Source organism: Girardinichthys multiradiatus, chromosome 10 (genome assembly GCF_021462225.1).
Source record: "Girardinichthys multiradiatus isolate DD_20200921_A chromosome 10, DD_fGirMul_XY1, whole genome shotgun sequence".
Classification (NCBI taxonomy): domain Eukaryota; kingdom Metazoa; phylum Chordata; class Actinopteri; order Cyprinodontiformes; family Goodeidae; genus Girardinichthys; species Girardinichthys multiradiatus.
In genome coordinates this window covers 1,776,054-1,791,090 of record NC_061803.1, presented here as the reverse complement: position 1 = coordinate 1,791,090, position 15,037 = coordinate 1,776,054, and the positions used below count along the sequence as shown (strand labels likewise).

General features: G+C 43.8%; 1 protein-coding gene across 1 annotated transcript; it reads left to right on the top strand.

The window, feature by feature from the left end:
* Positions 1-716: 716 nt before the first annotated feature.
* On the top strand, positions 717-14,605 carry tmem184ba (transmembrane protein 184ba). Its single transcript, XM_047376986.1, has 8 exons — positions 717-1,083; positions 3,032-3,265; positions 4,646-4,811; positions 8,741-8,831; positions 8,943-9,110; positions 9,263-9,432; positions 11,507-11,701; positions 12,679-14,605. Exons 2-8 carry the CDS (start codon positions 3,032-3,034, stop codon positions 12,906-12,908), a joined length of 1,254 nt encoding a protein of 417 aa, XP_047232942.1. The 5' UTR covers positions 717-1,083; the 3' UTR covers positions 12,909-14,605.
* Positions 14,606-15,037: the final 432 nt, after the last annotated feature.

Sequence of the window (15,037 nt, the reverse complement as noted above, 5' to 3'; positions counted from 1 at the left end):
AGTCGGTCGTGGCAGATGGCCGCTCACACTGAGCCTGGTTCTGGTTCTGCTGGAGGTTTCTTCCTGTTAAAAGGGAGTTTTTCCTCTCCACTGTCGCTACATGCATGCTCAGTATGAGGGATTGCTGCAAAGTCAACGCCAGTGACTATCCACTGTCTCTACATGCTCATCCAGGAGGAGTGAATGCTGCAAGTCACTGACTGGATGCAATCTGCTGGGTTTCCTTAGACAGAAAAACTTTTTATCCAATTTGAATAAATAACTGAATCTGACTGAACTGTTCAATGATTACGATTAATTGGAATGTATGAACTTGACTGTTGTGAAGAACCTTGAGACGACATGTTGTGAATTGAAGCTATATAAATAAATTGAATTGAATTGTATGTAAATATCTGGTTTCAGGGGTATTTTACTTCTCCACCAGCTGATAACTTATGTTTTGCAGGTTTAAATAAATCAGACAAAGTAGGTTAAAATAACAGGTAATAAATCTAAACACATGATGTAAAAGCTTTCGTGGAGATCCGTGATTTCCCACGCCAGACCAAGTTTGGACCAGAAACAGTACACAGCGCAAGCTGTCAGCGTGTGGGAACGTCATCTGCGAGTCCCAGAATAAAGCTGCGCAAACTCATTGCGCTCGGCATTTAAGCCCCGCCCTAAACTGAGGTGCTCATCCTCTAATTGGTTGAGCCGGCTCGTCGTGGCCTGGTGGGCGGAGCTGCTGTGATGAAGAGTTAATCAGAGATTGTGGTCCTCAGCGGAGAGGGAGGAGGCAACCCGAACCAACTGGTTAAAAACTCCTCAAATAACGACTGGAAGCGTCAGGAATGGACCGACTGGATCCGTTAAAAGAGAGAACAAGAGCTGCGGAACCGGCGAACTGAACTTTGAGAGCAGAGTTTTCCTGTTTGGTCGTCCAGGGGGAGACCCTGAGGGTTGACGGGTCAGGCGGTCCGCTGGGGAACCAACATGGATGTCCTGGTGCGCCACTGAGGAAGACCGTTTCTGGGTTATTGGAGCCGAAGAGTTCGTCTGGAGCAGCTGGGGGAGGTTCTGAAGCAGGGCCCAGTTCACCAGGTGAGTATAAAACTAGAACCTCTTCTCAGACTATCCATCCAGTAAATAAAACCAGTTAACATGATTATTACATTTATATTATAATTTAAATTCGTATTATTTTACATTATTATTTTCATTTAATACAAATCATGAAAATAATTTAGTTTCTAATAGAATACAACTGTTCCATTAATTTTTTTTTTTTAAATCCAGTAAATTAGATTTAATCACAGCAGTTTCATAATTAATCTTCTGGTCTGGATGAAAAATAAAACAACAAGATGCATGAAGATAATCCAGTCTGGCTGTCACTGATGTTATTACCCACAAACACCCTGTCTGCTTTCCATCTGTTGCTTTATACCCTGCATCTCCTATATGTTATTCCACTCTGTGTGTGTGTGTGTGTGTGTGTGTGTGTGTGAGTGTGTGTGTGAGCCACCCTGTTCTAGCTGACCTTTTCACCTTCCAAGTGAAACACCCAGCTGTCCTTTTGCCTGACTACAGCATCATTTCATTGACAGTCTTGTTGTGGTGCCGGCGGGTTCTGATACCTCCAGGTCTACTGGTTGATGTGTGGGTTTAATGAAACCCCCGGCACCCAACATAAAACAAAGAACAGGGTTCCTGCTGGAGATAAACCAGCCAGACATCAGAGCCGGCTGATTTTCTCGTGGTCGGCTCTGATTGGTGACCTAAAGGGTCAAATCGTGACTTCATTCAGTAATAAGAGATTTAACCAGTTTCAGTCTAAAAACACATTATCTGACATTTGTTTTTAGTATTATGAAAATTAGATGAGGATAACAACATGCACATTGATAGATAGAGGATTATATTGCATTTATTTCCTGTTGAAACCAAGACTAAAATCCTTTATCAAAGGGTCTCCGAAACATTTCCTGTTTTATCAGTTTTAGTCCTTGGACCAAAAACAAATCAAATCAGTCGGGAGTTTCCTTGTTCCTAAACAGTCTAGGGTCCAGTTTTGTTAAATTCGGTTTATTTCAACATACTTTTATTTAACAAATGATGCAGTTCAACAATAATAGACAGTTTGACATAGAATAAGTGGGAGTTAAAGTCATTAATCCACTGACATAACATTATGACCATCTATTGGTTCAGTGAAGTCTGATCAGGTCCTTGTAAAATTCAAAATGGCCGTCTTCGGGTCTTTTATTTTCTAACACAGCAAACTGGGCCCCAGTTTTTGACCCGATGTTTAGTTTGAACTACCCAAGTTCTTTTCCAGCGTTTGGGTTAAAGAGAGAACAGTGTTCCGCCATGTAAATCACATGGGTTCATAAATTAAACATGCAATATTTTAATGAAACTAAGTAGAAAATAACTAATTATTGTGGGGCCAGGAAAGGGTCTTAGATATTTGCCTGAAGGAAAACGTTCTAGTTTTCTAACATTTTGGGTCAAATTGTTTTGACTAGAAAAGGATTTTAGTTGATTTCCTGCAACAAAGACCCCTCTTTGTATTTAGCCAGGCTTAATGAATGGATGTGCCCAAGTCTGTTTCTGAGTGAAATGCAGCTGGATATTTGTGGCCCTATAATGAATTGCAATCATGGGCCATACAAAGTCATTCCAGGGGCCACAAATGGCCCGCGGGCCATACTGTGGACCCCCCTGCCCTAAACGAAGAAGTGAAATACCACCTTGTTGTAAATGTTTGGGCTTGTTCTCTGACCAAGGTCCAATGGCATTCACTGCAGTAGAAACTAACGCAGATCAATGAGCGATACCAGAACACAATGAGCCATTCTTTAGTAGTGAGACGTGTGGACCTGGACTGGGTTTGTTCTGTCCTGTGACACTGATAACAGAGACTGGGATCTGTGCTTCAGGTTGATGATTGATGTTAGAAATGACTGGATTTTAGTCCCACCGATACCAATTCCTCCATGTTCTTTGTAGACGTGTGAATGCTTGACAGCATCGGTGTCCCTCACAGATGTTCAAGTTGCGGAGGCGAGACGTGCCGCACCCAGAGTGGCCGGACGAGGACTCAGCTCTCGGCGGTGCTCCCGGACCTCCATCTACCGCAGTCCCGATGGGGCCCAACATCTCGTGGTTCCCCGAAGCCCCGCTCCTGGGAACGGACCAACCCACCTTCCTGATGTCCCCAGGTGCGCAGGCGATTTCTGGCTTCTTCGTCTGGACCGCTCTCATCCTCACCTTTCACCAGGTAGCAGCTTCCCAGAGTATAAGTAAAGATGCAATACTGGGCTTTTTCTGGCTGATACTGATTCTGTTTGAGCTCTGCCGATTCTGATTCTTCTGAAATGTCCTACAGTAAGTTTGAACAGGAGCTAAAGAAATTACTAAATCACCTCCAGCTATTAATTTGTTTGTCCTCAACTTTTATTAGATTTCTGTTCAGCTCTAAAGAAGTAAATCACAGTTCATGCTTTGGGCTGATGCATTAATCACTTCTTATTTTGATTTATTAAATTATTAGGAGAGAAAAATTAGATTTGTCAGAATTTGAGCTGGTCACCAGTCAGAGCCAATCAGATTTTGGTCTCCGGCCCAATGATGTGCATCTCTATGTGGAAATCATCACAACTGTCATTAATGTGGTCCTCGGCAGCTTTGGGATGGAGCAGTATGAGGGCCTCATTGTATCCCAGATAAGGGCTGAGTAAAAATTAGAAAAACATGCGATTTGTGGTAATATTGGGGAATGTTGCAATAAATAATTAATTTCAAAGTGTTCATGGTTTCATAGCAAACATAGACGCCAGATTTAGAGTCTCTCCAGCTACTGCAAAATAAAACAGCTAAATCATTTCCATTTCAATGAGGTTTTACTAAAGAAACACTACTTTTAGAACCAGTTTTCAGGTGCTGATTGTGCAGCAAGTTAATCCATATTGGTGTTTGGCTCTAAAGAGTAACAGAAGTTTACCAGCGGTTAACAGCTGGTAAATAACAGTCATACCGCTTCTGGCTTGCCAACTGTAGTTTTAAAACAGTGTTTCCTTAGTAGGAGCAAGAAGAGTTTTCTTTCAGCCAGCTGGCTGGCAGTGCACAGCAACAGGTAGAGGAAAGGAAATGTTTCGCTACATGCCTGCTGCATACAGTGATGGTAATAGTTTACCCAGAATGCTTCCAACAAAGACAGGCTGGTGCTTGTGTGTGTTGTCTGATACGCAGGTGAAGTAATGGTGCCCATACAAACAACACCTATGGGCCACAGGTAGCCAGGGGTTGCTAAGCAACACCCAGCAGCAACTTGTGTTCAGAACACGGATGGATCCATGTTCTGAACAAAGCAGTTTTTTCTTTCATGATTTCAGGTGATATAATGTGTTTAAGGTACTTAAAGGTGTTTAAGATACAAATTAAACATTTTTAAGACCATTTAAATATTCTCTAAAGCTTTTAAATGCTTTACTTTCTGCACCTCAGTCTCATCATCTTGTTGTTGTTGGAGGAGAGAAGCAGCTTTTCTTACCGCATCCAGTCTGGTTTATTATTATTTATTATTATTATTTCATCCAGGCTGCGTCTGATGAGCATAAAAACTGCCTGAAGACTAAAATGTGCCTCGTTTGTGTCCCAGATCTACATGCACCTCCGTTTCTACAGCTCTCCAAAAGAGCAGCGCCACATTGTGCGTATCCTCTTCATCGTTCCCATCTACGCCTTCGATTCCTGGCTCAGCCTGCTCTTCTTCACCAACGACCAGTTCTATGTGTACTTTGACACCATCAGGGACTGCTACGAAGGTGAGGACATCCATCCCTCCACCTACCATCCATCCATCCATCCAACCATCCATCCATCCATCCATCCATCCATCCATCCACCCATCCATCTATCCAACCATCCATCCATCCCTCCACCTACCATCCATCCATCCACCCATCCATCCATCCATCCATCCACCCATCCATCCATCCAACCATCCATCCATCCATCCATCCATCCACCCATCCATCTATCCAACCATCCATCCATCCACCCATCCATCCATCCATCCAACCATCCATCCATCCACCCATCCATCCATCCATCCATCCACCCATCCATCCATCCAACCATCCATCCATCCATCCACCCATCCATCTATCCAACCATCCATCCCTCCACCGACCATCCATCCATCCACCCATCCATCCATCCATCCATCCACCCATCCATCCATCCAACCATCCATCCATCCATCCACCCATCCATCTATCCAACCATCCATCCATCCCTCCACCTACCATCCATCCATCCACCCATCCATCCATCCATCCATCCACCCATCCATCCATCCAACCATCCATCCATCCATCCACCCATCCATCTATCCAACCATCCATCCATCCACCCATCCATCCATCCATCCAACCATCCATCCATCCATCCATCCACCCATCCATCTATCCAACCATCCATCCATCCCTCCACCTACCATCCATCCATCCACCCATCCATCCATCCATCCCTCCACCTACCATCCATCCACCCATCCATCCATCCATCCATCCACCCATCCATCCAACCATCCATCCATCCATCCATCCATCCATCCACCCATCCATCTATCCAACCATCCATCCATCCCTCCACCTACCATCCATCCATCCACCCATCCATCCATCCATCCCTCCACCTACCATCCATCCACCCATCCATCCATCCATCCATCCACCCATCCATCCAACCATCCATCCATCCATCCACCCATCCATCCATCCATCCACCCATCCATCTATCCAACCATCCATCCATCCCTCCACCTACCATCCATCCATCCACCCATCCATCCATCCACCCATCCATCCATCCAACCATCCATCCATCCATCCATCCATCCACCCATCCATCTATCCAACCATCCATCCATCCACCCATCCATCCATCCACCCAACCATCCATCCATCCATCCATCCATCCATCCACCCATCCATCCATCCATCCATCCATCCATCCATCCATCCATCCATCCATCCATCCATCCATCCATCCATCCATCCATCCATCCATCCATCCATCCATCCATCCATCCATCCATCCATCCATCCATCCATCCATCCATCCATCCATCCATCCATCCATCCATCCATCCATCCACCCATCCATCCATCCATCCAACCATCCATCCATTCATCCACCCACGTCGTTCCCCTCATGAGGACAGAAATAGTCCGGTCCTGATTCGATGAGCTCATGATGTCACACACACGGAGTGGTTGAGCTCCGTTTACGGTTCTGCTTTTAGATGGAAGTGCTGTGAATTTCCTGCGTCACGTTGCCGTCCTCCATTCTCCTCCTATTTCCTTCCGCTTCCTTTCATGGTACATCTTTTCTCTGCTCTTCCTCCACACGTTTTCTCTTTCCTCCTCTTCTTCTGCTCTTCTCACAGTCCTGCCACGTCTCGCTCAGATATTTTTCCCGGCAACCTGTTGCGTGGCAACCCTGCTCAGAAGTCCTCCTCATCAGATAATGAATTCTTCTGCAGAGTTCCCCAACTCATTGTATGTAGGCCTACTGTATCGCTGTGGCAACCGGCACGGCAGTCAGGCGTCCTCGGGGAAAAGTGAAAGAGCATAACAAGGAGCGGAGAGGCCTTCTTAAAGCAGATCAACCAGTCAGTTCTTATCTGTTGACTAGTTTCTCTAAGTCAAGTCAAGTTTATTTATTTAGCGCTTTTCAGCAACAAGTCGCTGTACTTAAGGAAAAACATTACAATGATACAGACAATCAAACAACAGAGGTAATTAGAAAAATAAAGAGAATAGAATGATGGAAAGGAAAATGAAAGGAAAATTGGACTGAAAACTTTAATAATGTTTAGATGGCCCAGTCAAAGGCCGCTCTAAAATAAGATTTTAATCTTGATTTAAAGCAACTTAGGGTTTCAGCACTTTTACAGTTTTCTGGGAGTTTATTCCAGATTAGTGGAGCATAAGGACTAAAAGCTGCTTCTCTATGTTTGGTTCTGGTTCTGGTTCTGCAGAGTAGATTTGAGCCAGAAGACCTGAGAGGTCTGGGTGGTTGATCCACTGACAACAAGTCTGTAATGTATTTTGATGCTAAGCCATTCAGTGATTTATAGACTAACAGAAGTATTTTAAAGTCTATTCTCTGAGCTACAGGGAACCAGTGTAGGGACTTTAGAACCGGGCCGATGTGCTCCACTTTCTTAGTTCTATTGAGGATGCGGGCAGCAGCGTTCTGGATCAACTACAGCTGTCTGATCCACTTTTTAGGCAGACCTGTGAAGACACCGTTGCAGTAATCAATTCTACTAAAGATGAACGCATGAATTAGTTTTTCAAGGTCCTGCTGAGACATTAGTCCTTTAATCCTGGAGATGTTCTTTAGGTGATAGAAGGCCGACCTTGTTACTGTCTTTATGTTCCTCTGAAGGTTCAGGTCTGAGTCCATCACTACATCCAGGTTTTCTAAGCCAGTGTACATAAAGCTGGCATCCTTGTACCTGAGTCTTGTCTGACAGGCATCAGCAGAAGGTGACAGTGTGTATGGTAGAGTATGTTTAGAGTGAAAAAAGGGAAAATAACTGATCAGCACTGTGCTGACGCAACCAACGTCACCTACAGCACGCTCAACACATGCTCCAGCCGTGTCTTAGTCCTCCACCTTCACTCTCTGAGGCTGCATGTCAGCATACAGGCTGACACCATCAGAGCGATGGGGAGTTCCTCAGAGGTTAACAGGATTAGCCTGGTTTTGTTTTTCATCGGCCGAAGCAGCACGGTGGAGAGATAATCCACTGGTCACAAGAGACGGCAGTACTATTCAGTCAGCGTGTGTCTTATCAGGTCTAGTGAAGAATGGACACCTGACTACATTAACTCCTGAACATTTGTTCAATGGGGGCTAAAACAGGTGGAGTCTGGGTTTGGTATGTGTGTTGAGAAGATACCTTCAGAGCTCAGTGTGGTCTACACAACCACAGCTGGGTTGCTGTATGTGTTTGTTTTACCCTGGTGTGTTCATGTTTTATTCATTTCCATCTGTCCATATTTGCTTATCCTTGCAGTGGTCTTTGCCAGTATCACAGATATCTATTGTGTCCTGTATGAATGGCTACTGCCCTGTTACCCTGACTTCACTGATGAAATGTGTTGAGCGGCTTGTCAAACCAAACATCACAGAACTAGATTTGCACCGGTTTGCCAGATCCAGATCACTTGTCTCTGATTCTGAATGTGCTGACAAAACAGTCTGTCTGCTTTGGAAAAACCTCCAGCTCCATCACAGAGCACTGGAACCCCTCTGGGTTGTGTGCTCAGTCCCCTGCTGTTCACACAGTTAACACGTTTGCAGATGATGGAGCATTTATGGGCTTCATTCATAGGAATCCCGAATCGGTGTGGAGGGAACTGGTGCCGAGGCAACAATAGTGAGGGGAGCTGAGAAGCTGTTTGTCTTCTCATAGCTGCTGCAGGAACAGGGCTCCCAACATTGTCCTAAACTTCTCCCACCTTTTTCACGAGCTTTCTGAACCGTTTCTGTCAGGTAAACGGAACCAGAACATCAAAAGCAGAACCACCAGACTGCAACACAGCTTTGTGTCTCAATAAGTGATCAAACTGTTAAACTGCTTTGTTTTTTTTTTTAAGATATATATATTTTTTTCGGCACTAGTGTTCTTTATTTTCTTATTTTTTGCTTTTCTTCTTCTGTTGTTTCTCTGCAGCTTTTGTCATCTACAACTTCCTGAGTCTGTGCTACGAGTATCTGGGAGGAGAGAGCGCCATCATGGCAGAGATCCGTGGAAAACCTATAGAGTCAGTTCCAGGATTACAGCTTTAACTTCCTTGTTTCTCATTTAAAGCCGTTGTTCTGTATGGAAAATGTTCTTCGTCCTGAAATTGTTCTTCATAACGTGGCTCCTTCAGGTCCAGCTGTGTGTACGGAACCTGTTGTCTCAGAGGAAAAGCTTACTCCATAGGATTCCTGCGCTTCTGCAAGCAGGCCACGCTGCAGTTCTGCGTGGTCAAGCCCCTCATGGCCACCATCACTGTTGTGCTGCAGGCCTACGGCAAATATAAAGATGGAGACTTCAAGTGAGTGCTTCACCCTGGCTTCACCAAGTCAACATGCAAACATCTTTAGTTTGAGGAGATTTGATGCTGTTTGGGGCTTTAAACTGTAATGGTAATTAATCAATCAGCAAGTGACACACAAAGACGTTAACTCTGCTGACTTCTCATCCCAGCGTTGCCAGCGGATACCTGTACGTCACCATCGTCTACAACATCTCCGTCAGCTTGTCTCTCTACGCTCTCTTCCTCTTCTACTTCGCCACCCGCGAGCTGCTCAGCCCTTACCGGCCCGTGCTCAAGTTCTTCATGGTCAAGTCCGTCATCTTCCTCTCCTTTTGGCAGGGTATGTCGTTAAATCTGTTAACAACTGCAGCCACTTAAACTTGAGAGGCATTGGAAAAGTATTAATACCCTTTGAACCTTTTCACATTTTGTCACAACCACAAACTTTGTCACACGCCAACACTAAGCAGTAGTTACAGTGCCTTGTGAAAGTATTCAGCCCCCTTGAACTTTTCAACCTCTTGCCACATTTCAGGCTTCAAACATAAAGATATAAAATTCAAATGTTTTGTGAAGAATCAACAACAAGTGGGACACAATCATGAAGAGGAATTAAATTTATTGGATGTGTCAAACTTTGTTAATAAATAAAAAACTGAAAAGTGTATTATAATATTATTCAGCTCCTTTACTTTCAGTGCAGCAAACTGAGTCCAGAAGTTCAGTGAGGATCTCTGAATGATCCAATGTTGTCCCAAATGACTGATGATGATAAATAGAATCCACCTGTGTGTAATCAAGTCTCCGTATAAATGCACCTGCTCTGTGATAGTCTCAGGGTTCTGTTCAAAGCACAGTGAGCATCATGAAGACCAAGGAACACACCAGGCAGGTCTGAGATACTGTTGTGGAGAAGTTTAAAGCCGGATTTGGATGTAAAAAGATTTCCCAAGCTTTAAACATCCCAAGGAGCACTGTGCAAGCAATCATATTGAAATGGAAGGAGTATCAGACCACTGCAAATCTACCAAGACCCGGCCGTTCCTCTAAACTTTCATCTAGAACAAGGAGAAGACTGATCAGAGATGCAGCCAAGAGGTCCATGATCACTCTGGATGAACTGCAGAGATCTACAGCTGAGGTGGGAGAGTCTGTCCATAGGACAACAATCAGTCGTACTCTGCACAAATCTGGTCTTTATGGAAGAGTGTCAAGAAGAAAGCCATTTCTCAAAGATATCCATAAAAAGTCTCGTTTAAAGTTTGCCACAAGCCACCTGGGAGACACACCAAACATGTGGAAGAAGGTGCTCTGGTCAGATGAAACCAAAATCAAACTGTTTGGCCACAATGCAAAACGATATGTTTGGTGTAAAAACAACACAGTTCATCACCCTGAACACACCATCCCCACTGTTAAACATGGTGGTGGCAGCATCATGGTTTGGGCCTGCTTTTCATCAGCAGGGACAGAGAAGATGGTCAAAATTGATGGGAAGATGGATGGGTCCAAATACAGGACCATTCTGGAAGAAAACCTGTTGGAGTCTGCAAGAGACCTGAGACTGGGACGGAGATTTATCTTCCAACAAGACAATGATCCAAAACATAAAACCAAATCTACAATGAAATGGTTCACAAATAAATATATCCAGGTGTTGGAATGGCCTAGTCAAAGTCCAGACCTGAATCCAATGGAGAATCTGTAGAAAGAGCTGAAGACTACTGTTCATGAACGCTCTCCATCCAACCTCACTGAGCTCCAGCTGTTTTACAAGGAAGAATGGACAAGAATTTCAGTCTCTCGATGTGAAAACTGATAGAAACAAACTCCAAGAGACTTGCAGCTGTAATTGCAGCAAAGGGTGGAGCTACAAAGTATTAATGCAAGGGGGCCGAATAATATTATACGCCCACTTTCAGTTTTTTATTTGTTAAAAACGTTTGACACATCCAATAAATTTCATGATTGTGTCCCACTTGTTGTTGATTCTTCACAAAATATTAGAATTTTATATCTTTATGTTTGAAGCCTGAAATGTGACAAGAGGTTGAAAAGTTCAAGGGGGTCGAATACTTTCACAAGGCACTGTAACTATCAGCTTCACCTTCCAGCAGGACAACCACCCTAAACATACAGAGATTCAATGGATGGTTTAGATTAAAGCAGATTCATGTGTTAAAATGGCCTAGTCAAAGTCCAGACAAATCCAGTTGAGCATCTCTTGTGGGACTTGAAAGTTGACAAAATATTGAGAAGGTCTAGGCGTATGAATAATTTTGAGAGGTGCACTCTCTGAACCTCTAAAATCAAACCAGACTGACGCTCAGATCTACGTTTATGGCCTAAAATCTTTGCAGTGTTGCTTTTGAAGGTGGTTTTGTTTTCAGTGATTTCCACCTGTTTATGCTCAGGCATGCTGCTGGCCATCTTGGAGAAATGTGGGGCGATCCCCCAGATCAGCTCACCGGAGGTTTCAGTGGGTGAGGGCACCGTCGCCGCCGGTTACCAGAACTTCATCATCTGCATAGAGATGTTTTTTGCAGCGCTGGCCCTACGACATGCCTTCACCTACAGAGACTACATGGATAAAAGCCTCAACTCAAGAGGTCAGAAGGATTTACTACGTTTGTTGGCTTACTGAAGGAAAAGTCTCCTTTATTTAGCATCAAATATACGCTATAACCCTGATTCAGCGTGATGTTTTTGTACAAATCTGCCCTCACTTCTCTCTTTTGCTCTATGCTGCACCATGAAGGACTTCTTCCTAATTATGGAGAGTTTGGTAGGTTTAACTCCAGAAAAATCTGCCTGCTTGTGTGTGGTACATGTGTGGGTTCTGGTTTGTTTTTGTTTTTGTTTACTGGGGGTGTAACAGTGTGTTGGATTTGGTTACATTTCAATACGCTGCACAAGCAAAGAGAAATAAATGCAAAACAAATATGGTTACTCAACGGGCGAGACATGGTTTAAACAGTAGGTGGCGCTTTTTGAATACTTTGTAAAGTCTGTATGGGAAGCTGACATTTTCTAGGTAAAAATCACACGATATAACGTATTTGGATTAAATACACATATGGCTTGCCATGGTCTGAAAAGACGTTGCTCTGTGATAATAGGGCTTACCGTATTCCTCCGCACCCTCTCCACAGTGCGCCGCTTGTTAAAAATGAGCTTCCAGATCTTGTTATTTCCAGCCGTTCTTGCATTAGTTTGGTGTGGACTGCTGTGGATAATAGTTTAATCGACACATTTCCTGTTGTGACAATAAAAACACACATTAGCTGATTGTCTGAATTATGATTTCCCAGGGTTCCCAGCTTTCTTTTTTTCTGTTGTTTCCTTTCATCTTTGTGCCTCCTTTTTGTTTTTCCTCTTCTTATCTGACCCTCTGAATCACTAATGCCCCCCCCCAGCCCCTGTCCTAGCACTAAATCACTGTTTTTTTTTTTCTTCTCATTGTCTTCCTCCTCATCTTCAATCATTCCTCCTTTTAGTTTTAACACATTTCCTTCAGCACTGCTCTTTCTGTAGAAGAGAAGCTCCTTTAACCACTAACTCAACCCATCTCCTTCCTCCTCCACAGGCCGCTGTGCCCCGATGAAGAGCATCTCCAGCAGCCTAAAGGAGACGATGAACCCCAGAGACATGGTCCAAGACGCCATCCACAACTTCTCCCCGGCCTACCAGCAGTACACGCAGCAATCCACTCTGGAGCAGGGGGCGCCACCGCCCGTCCTCTGCACCCGCGGCACGCTTGGTGCCCGCGGCGACACAGAGAAGACCCTCTTGCTCAGCTCAGATGATGAATTCTAGAGCAGAACATTTCTGTTTCTTCTCACTGCAGCTGAACCTCACACTGAAACATGAAGAGTGGATGTGTTGTTTCTGGGACTGACGAGAGAAGCAAGGACCTTCATGCAGAAACATTTCTGCATCCACATGTCTTATTTGTTGGGAACACACAATGCTGATTTAGTGCTTTTGGGCCTAGTTTTACTCCTGGGACAGATATCGATCCCTAGTTTTCCCATGATCTTGTCCCACAAGTGTTTTACAAATGAAAACTTAAATTTAAATCATTTTAGCCATGAATGGAGTAATATTCAAATGTTATAAATATTAAAGGTTTTTATTTTATCATCTTTAAATTATTTGAATTATTTCTCAGCAACAGCAGAAAATATCGAGAGAAATTATTTGTCATAAATCTAGACTGATGTGCTTAGAGCCATATCCAGTGTCAGCTGGTCAGAATATGGACTAAGCCGGAAGGAACAGAACCCGACAAACTGCCGGGCCGTCTGCCAGATTCAATGCTGAGGACACCAGCATTGATCCATGTTGGTATTGACACTGGAGTTAGGAGGGAGGCGAGGCGTTTTATGGATCTCACCGTTCAGCTGCACAACTGTGAAGCACAAGTGAGGATTACAGTTTGATAATTGGGTTATGATTGGCCAGGATTACCAGAACCGGACCTCTGCAGGTCACAGTGTAGCTTGAATAGCTTTAGGCACAGGACTGCAGATAATTATCACTTCTAAGTTTTGTTCCATCTTTCTTTTGCCTGCTCACATTGATGTTCAAGAAACAGACCTGTACAGGAAAACAGAAACTTTATTTTAAATGCTCCACACTACAAAATCCTTTATTTCTTGTTGTTTCTGGGTGTAACATATTGTTTTAAACATATTTTATCCTAACATCGTGACTGGACAACAATGCCTTGGCCTTCCAGAAATGTCAGTCTCCCATCAGATTCAGTTAAAAAGTAAAAATAAAGCTGACTAAAATGTTCTTCCTCCATTTGGAAGCACTTTGGTTCTCCCACTGAACCTCTTGATGTGGTGTTTGTTTAGATCTCCCTCAAACATGGCTACTTTTCCTGTTTTTGACTCATAATTGGACTTCTTGAGTCATCTAGATGAGTCATGCTGAAAATGCCAACTTGTTTACTTGATGGTACTTTCACTGCTTTGCTGTAGCTCAGGATGACACCAGGGGGCGCTCTAAAGAGCTTCCCATCTTCTCCAGCAACATGAAGGTTTCCCACATTTCCAGTCTCGGTAAACAGCAGCAGGTCTTGGTATCTGTTGCATGTTTTGTTGGAGAACAGAGGAGATCCTTGTGCTGTTATTCTGCTGCAGCCTGATGCAACGTTAACTATGAATAGGAAGGAGGCACACAGGAGCTGCAGACTATTTTTAGATGTAATGTAAACCAGATCATTTGAATGCTTATTTTGGGATTTCTCCTCAGTTTGCAGGTTTAAAATAAAAAAGTGTCGGTCTTGCTGTTGTTTAAATGCCAGAATTCACTCGTAAATGTTTCCTTTGACTTGTTCTGCTGCAGCAGTTTGGTGTGGTTGTAACAAATCGTCTGATTTCATCACCTTTAAGTGCTTCTATGTAAAAACAAACATGTTTTTTATCGGTTTTCAGTCGTTAGGATCAGCTGCTTACAGTTCTGCTGCTGTGATATCACATAAATAAACAGAGGAAACAATAAAAGCTGACTGGTCTGAATTTTTTGTGAAGAAGTTGAGCTGTCGTCATGCTGCCATTGCAGATTGATCCTGATATTATGGATCTGTTGATGGACCCGTGTTCCTAACACTCTGGTCCCCCTGGTCCAACAGAACTCACCCAAAGAACTGGATGACCTGATCGGCTCGTCACCAGGTCCAACTGAAGGTTTTCATGTTGAAGCAGGAAACAAGGAGCCGGGCTGAGAAACAATGACTCAGCACCTTCTGGTGTCCCTGTGAAACCTGAAGGTGAACCAGTTTGGACAGCAGAAGCTCGATGGGCATCTATCTCAAAGCCGTTCCTCCTTCAAATGATTCCTACGCAGTCTGGAAAAGGCTGAAGATCTATTTAAGGATTTTCAAGGTTTAGAGATTCAAAGGAAATTACTCAAAGCTTGTCTCTATCCATACTTTC